This window comes from Coffea arabica, chromosome 6c (genome assembly GCF_036785885.1).
Source record: "Coffea arabica cultivar ET-39 chromosome 6c, Coffea Arabica ET-39 HiFi, whole genome shotgun sequence".
Lineage (NCBI taxonomy): Eukaryota > Viridiplantae > Streptophyta > Magnoliopsida > Gentianales > Rubiaceae > Coffea > Coffea arabica.
The window spans coordinates 54,148,577-54,155,132 of NC_092320.1; the positions used below are offsets into that span (position 1 = coordinate 54,148,577).

At 41.2% G+C, this 6,556-nt stretch overlaps 2 protein-coding genes across 2 annotated transcripts; both read left to right on the forward strand.

Moving 5' to 3' along the window:
- The first annotated feature begins 1,697 nt into the window (after nt 1-1,697).
- LOC113693271 (uncharacterized) lies at nt 1,698-3,472 on the forward strand. Its single transcript, XM_027211831.1, has 2 exons — nt 1,698-2,187; nt 2,331-3,472. Exons 1-2 carry the CDS (start codon nt 1,698-1,700, stop codon nt 3,470-3,472), a joined length of 1,632 nt encoding a protein of 543 aa, XP_027067632.1.
- Nucleotides 3,473-3,586: 114 nt separating this feature from the next.
- Nucleotides 3,587-6,324, forward strand: LOC140008797 (uncharacterized). Its single transcript, XM_072053678.1, has 3 exons — nt 3,587-4,252; nt 5,198-5,446; nt 5,677-6,324. The coding sequence occupies exons 1-3, from the start codon at nt 3,587-3,589 to the stop codon at nt 6,322-6,324; spliced, it is 1,563 nt and encodes a 520-aa protein (XP_071909779.1).
- Nucleotides 6,325-6,556: the final 232 nt, after the last annotated feature.

The window sequence follows — 6,556 nt, forward strand, 5'->3', positions numbered from 1 at the left end:
ATTACCTGATCAAGCGTGAGGACTTTGGCTCCTGAGAGCCCCGTATCCTTTTCTTGTCATGTTATTTCGTTTTCCTAAATTGTTAATTGCTTACTTGTCCATTTGTACTTGTTAAATTGCTCTATGTGAATTGCATGTTACGAGGTACCACTGAGCTATTGGCTCATCCCTTCCAATTTGTTTTCCTTGACAGGTTCTGAAATGCATGGAGTCTTGGAGAACTAGAAAAGAAATATTATATTTTGAATTCCCACTTTTGTAATTGTACTTTAGGAGATACTTTAATATCTTTTGGATGATTGTTTTTGTGCCTTTGGGAAAATGTGAATCCTGTGGTGCTTCTGTGCCCTGGATTAGGAACTGTAAATTGTAAATTAAGTATTTTAAACTCGACGTTTTCGTGGGTACTTGGAATTGTATTTTTGGGCTATATAAGTTGAATTGTATGATTTATTTAAATACTTAGCTTGCTCGAGAAGTAAGGTTTATTTTCGATTTATGTTTGGTGAAATTAGTTGTTAGAGTGAGTGAGCCTTGGCTAGAATTAGGTAGGCGATCCGCCAACCCTTTGGTTCGCCTTAGGGGGATGTGGGGCCGCCACAGGTGGTATCAGAGCATTAGGTTAGAATGTATTTGGGAGAATTGTTAGGTATTTTATTCCTAGGAATAGGAATGAGATGCTTAGGTGTCCTTAAGTGTAATTGATTAGGTTAATGGTGCTAAGGTCTAACTTTAAAAGTTTTGACTGTTTTGTAGGTATGGAGAACCCTAACGGGAATGGACATGCTGCTAATGGTAACGGGCACGTGAATGGTCACGCGCCGCCTCTTAGGTCTATTTCTTACCGAGTTCTGGGTGATGGAGCTCACCTCCCGTACTCGCCCGCCACTCGAGTCCCTAGGTGTGACTGTAGGTTGACTTTCTCCTATCCCAACCGGTTAGTTCTGGCTATAGACGATGAGCGTCGCCAGTTGGTGAATTCCAACCTGGCCCTGATTCAGGACGTGGATGAGTTAGGTGCCATGGTGACTCATCTGCAGAATAGGGTAACAGAGCTGGCTGGACGGGTGATAGAAGAGAGAGCTAGGGTTGAGGCAGACCGTGAGGAGTTGCAGAGAGCGAGGGACAGCCTGGCTAGGATGAGAGACATGGTTCGTGAGCAAGCCTCTGGGATACTAGCGGATGCTACCATGTTGGTGGATGAGGTGATAGACGAGGTCTTAGAGGTAGCTCCTAGTACTGAGGAGGATCCAGAAGATGATCGTGATGAGGGGAATCCATCTGATGGTCCCGCTGAGGACTAGACTTAGTTAAACTCTCTTTTGACTTGTAATCTATAAACATTGGTTGGAATGGTGCTAACTCTTGGGCCATTGTATTTTTGTAACTGTATGACTTGCTTTTATGGCGTTGCACTTCTTTTGATTATGAATGACTGGTTGCACCTTGTAGCACAAAGCCTTGTAGCACCTTTGTGCTACATTTTTGTAAAATCCCAACGAAATGCTAATTGTAGGAATTTAGAATGTTAATATATGTGTTAGTTGTGGTTATTTTTATCGCCCTCAAGTTAATCTTCATTTGACATAATTTTCTGCTTTGTTTCTCAATTTTATGTAATTTTCTTGCGTTGCTCTTTAAACTTTGCGTAAATATCTGCATACTTACTTCTTATCTTGCATTAGGCATAACTAGGTATGGATCCCCGTGGTAGAGGCCGAGGCCGAAATCAAGGTCGAGGTCGAGGGAGACGGGCTGAACCCCTTTTTGATCAAGGGGGCGATAGAGCGTCGGAAGTGAACCAAAATCGGGGACCCGAGGGCGGGGGCGGAGATCAAATGGCCACCACTATTAATAGGATAATCGAAATGCTAGAGCGTTTGACGGACCGTCAAGGTCCTGGACCAGTGCATCAACAACCTAGTGGGCATGTAGATACTGAAGATAGGGCCTTGGAGAGGTTCCTGAAGTTTGGGCCGCCTAAGTTTCAAGGTGGGCCAGAGCCTGAAATAGCTGAGGGATGGTGGGAGAGAATATCTGATATTTTTGCCACCTTGGATTACACTGAGACGCGGAAGGTGACTTTTGCGTCATTTCAATTTGAGGGAGCTGCACGGTCTTGGTGGAATTTAATGAAAGATAAGTGGGATAGAGACCGTACCCCTAGTACTTGGGCAAACTTCACCCGTGAGTTTAATGCCAAATTTCTTCCACCTCTAGTCCAAGAGAAAAGGGAGGATGACTTTATTAAGTGCAAACAAGGGGCCATGAGTGTAGGAGAGTATGTGACCAATTTCACTAAATTAGCCCGATATGCCCTGACCTGATAGCCACTGAGCAAAGACGCATTAGGAGGTTTGTGCAAGGGCTCAATGTGAAGATTCAAGAGGGGCTAGCAACTGCTCAAATTAACACGTATAGTGATGCCGTAGAGAAAGTTCAGAGGTTTGAGATGGCTAGAGCCCAATCTAGATCATTTTTTGCTAGGAAAATGAATGTCCCTAGTGGTAGCAGGGACCCAATTTCTACAAGTGTCCTACCGCCTAAGATGGGCAGAGGAATTGGGGTAGTGAATATCTCTAGTGCATCGAGAGGTGCTTTAACAAGGGGTGCTGGAGCTAGAGGCTCTGGGGCGAGAGGATCTGGAGTGAGAGGAGGTCAAAGTGGAAGGGGACCCCCTAGGAGTGCTCTACAAGGTGTACAAGTGTCAACCTCTCAGATAACCTGTGGTTACTGTGAAAAAGCCAATCATACTGCAAATGAGTGCTGGAGAAAGGATGGCAAGTGCCTCAAGTGTGGAAGTGCTGAGCACCAAATTGTTAATTGTCCTAGGATTTCCGAGAATGGGAAAAGTCAAGGAGGTGCCACAAGTTCTAGGCAAACTGCTTCTGGAGGGAGTCGGCCAAAGGTCCCGGCCAGGGTTTATGCCCTAGATAATCAACCTGTACCTAACTCTTCGGAGGTAGTCGAATATACACTTCCAATCTTTCATCGATTAGCTAAGGTTTTAATTGATCCCGGTGTGACTCACTCGTTTGTTAATCCTGCTTTTATGTGTGGAATTGATGTAAAGCCTGTACGATTACCCTATGATTTGGAAGTTAGGACTCCTACAAATAATAAGAGCATGCTCACTAGTTTAGTGTATAAGGAGTGTGAATTTTGGATTGGGGAGCGAAAAATGCTAGTTGACTTGGTGAGTTTGGACCTTAAGGGGTATGATGTGATTATAGGGATAGACTTTTTGTCTTACCACCATGCTAAGCTAAATTGTAGAGCTAAAGTGGTGGAATTTTGCATCCCAAGTGAGGCAACTCTCAAGTTAGATGTAAGGGGTAGATTAGTTTCATCTGCTTCGATTTCAGGGATTCGAGTTAGGAAAATGCTTCACAAGGGAGCCCAGGGTTTCTTAGCTTTCTTAATTAATGCCCCTAGTGACCAAGTGAAATTAGAAGATGTGCCAATCGTGTGAGATTTTTCCGATGTCTTCCCGGAAGAATTAACATCTTTGCCACCTGAAAGGGAGATAGAGTTTAAGATTGACTTAGTTCCAGGAGTAGCCCCAATTTCAAAGACTCCTTATAGAATGGCTCCTGCGGAGTTGAAAGAACTAAAGATCCAGTTGCAGGACCTACTAGAAAGAGGTTTTATTAAGGAAAATGACTCACCGTGGGAAGTTACAGTTTTGTTTGTAAAGAAAAAGGACGGGGGTTTGCGATTGTGCATTGACTATCGAGGTTTGAATGAGGTGATTATTAAGAATAAGTACTCTTTGCCCTTGATTGATGGATTATTTGACCAATTACAAGGATCGGTGGTGTACTCTAAGTTAGATTTGAGACAAGGGTACTATCAATTGAGGATTAAAAGGGAAGACATACCTAAGATTGCTTTTAATTCTAGATATGGGCACTTTGAGTTTGCGGTAATGTCCTTTGGGTTAACCAATGCTCCAGCTACTTTCATGGATCTAATGCAGAGAATCTTTAAGAAATATCTGAACCAATTTGTGGTGGTATTCATAGATGATATTCTAGTATATTCTAAGACCCGAGAGGATCACGCCAAGCATTTGGAGATAGTTTTACAAGTGTTGAGGGAACACAATCTTTACGCTAAGTTCAGTAAGTGTGAATTTTGGCTGGAAGAAATTTCTTTTCTGGGTCATAGAAATTCTAAGAATGGAATCGCAGTGGATCCAACTAAAGTGGAGGCAGTTACTTTGTGGAAACAACCAGAGAATCCAACTGAAGTTAGAAGTTTCTTGGGATTAGCGGGTTATTATCGTCGTTTTATAAAAGATTTCTCAAAAATTGCTGGGCCAATGACGGAGTTAACTAAAAAAAATCATAAGTTCATTTGGAGCCCTAAATGTGAAGCGAGCTTTCAAGAATTGAAGAGGCGATTGACTACGGCTCCAGTGTTAGCCCTACCCGAGGGAGTTGATGGGTATGTAGTATATTCCGATACTTCTAAAGAAGGGTAGGCTGTGTTCTAATGCAAAAGGGAAAAGTTGTGGCCTATGCTTCTAGGAAATTGAAACCCCATGAGATAAATTACGCGACCCATGACCTAGAGTTAGCCGCTGTTATTTTTGCTTTGAAGAAGTTGAGACATTACTTGTATGGGGTGACATTTGAGATATTCACCGACCATAAGAGTTTTAAGTACTTGTTTTCACAAAAGAAGTTGAACTTGCGACAAAGGCGTTAGGTAGAATTTCTTGAGGATTATAATTGTTCAATCAATTATCACCCTGAGAAAGCAAATGTGGTTGCAGATGCACTAAGTAGGAGGGTTCAAGGATATGTTAGAAGAAGCGAGTGGTTGGAATCCTCGTTTAGAAAAGTTGAAAATCTTGTTTGGAAATCTATCCTTAAAATCCCCTTTGTTAGAAAGAATTAAGGAGGCTCAAGGGAAGGATCCTGTAGTACAAAGTTATTTGGAGAAAGTGAGAAGGGGGGAAACCCTAGATTTTAAGCTAGGATCTGAAGGCATTTTGAGATTTAGAAATCGAATAGTAGTATCTAATGAAGAGGGTTTGAAAAGAGAAATTCTAAAGGAGTCACATCGGTCCAAGTATACTATTCACCCTGGAGTTAACAAGATGTATTAGGATGTGAAAGGGCTTTATTAGTGGGATGGCTTAAAAAGGGATGTGACGAAATTTGTACAAACTTGCCTAGTATGTCAACAGGTTAAGGCAGAACATCAAAAGTCTTCTGGTTTGTTACAACCTTTAGAAATCCCTGAGTGGAAATGGGAGCATATTACCATAGATTTTGTGACGGGTTTACCTAGAAGTCAAATGGGACATGATGCGATTTGGGTGATAGTGGATAGACTTACTAAATCTGCAAATTTCTTACCGGTGAATATGAGTTACTCTCTGGAGAAACTAGCCAAGTTGTACACAGAAGAAATTATGAGATTGCATGGGATTCCTGTAAGTATAGTCTCCGATTGAGACCCTAGATTCATTTCCCGCTTTTGGCAGAAATTTCAGAAGACTTTGGGGACTAAGTTGAAGTTGAGCACTGCATATCATCCACAAACTGATGGACAGTCGGAGAGGACCATACAAATCCTAGAGGACATGTTAAGATCCTGTACATTAGATTTCGGAGGGAGTTAGAGCCAGTACATGATGTTGGCAGAGTTTGCTTATAATAACAGTTATCGGTTTCAATCCAAATGGCACCGTATGAGGCGCTTTATGGTAGAAGTTGTCGATCCCCTATTCATTGGGATGAAATAGGAAAGAAGAGAGTTTTAGACCCGACAGCTATTTCATGGATCGAGAAATCTTATGAGAAGGTTAAACTGGTTAGGGAGAGACTTCAGACTGCTCAAAGTCGGCAGAAGAGTTACGCAGATCACCGAAGAAAAAACTTGGAATTTGACGTAGGGGACAAAGTCTTTTTAAGAGTGAAACCTATGAAAGGAGGGGTAGTATCCAAGAAGGGAAAGAAATTAAAACCGAGGTACATTGGACCCTTTGAAATTCTTAAACGAGTAGGAAAAGTGGCTTATCAATTGGATTTACCTCCTAGTATGAGTAGGATTCATAAAGTTTTCCACGTATCTATGCTCAAAAAATATCATCCCGACCCAATTCATGTGATTCAATTAGATGAAGTTGAAGTAGACGAGTCTTTGACCTATGAGGAGCGACCAGTTAAGATTTTGGACCGCGAAATTAAAGAATTGAGAAATAAGAATATTGCCTTAGTCAAAGTCTTGTGGAGAAATTACGACGTCGAGGAGGCAACTTGGGAGGTAGAGAAGGACATGAAGGGCCAATACCCAAAGTTATTCGCTTGAACAGGTAAGAATTTTGAGAACAAAATTCTTTTAAGGGGGGAAGGATGTGAGGATCTCAAAATTGCATTAATTTCTGAAAATTAAAATCAAAATATTATTTAAATGTTGAAATTATTAAATAATATGTATTTATATTTAATAATGCATATTTATATTATTAATGATGTTTTCACTTATATAAATGTTATATTTTAAATTACATGAATTTTTTAAAAAATTTATTTGACGGTTC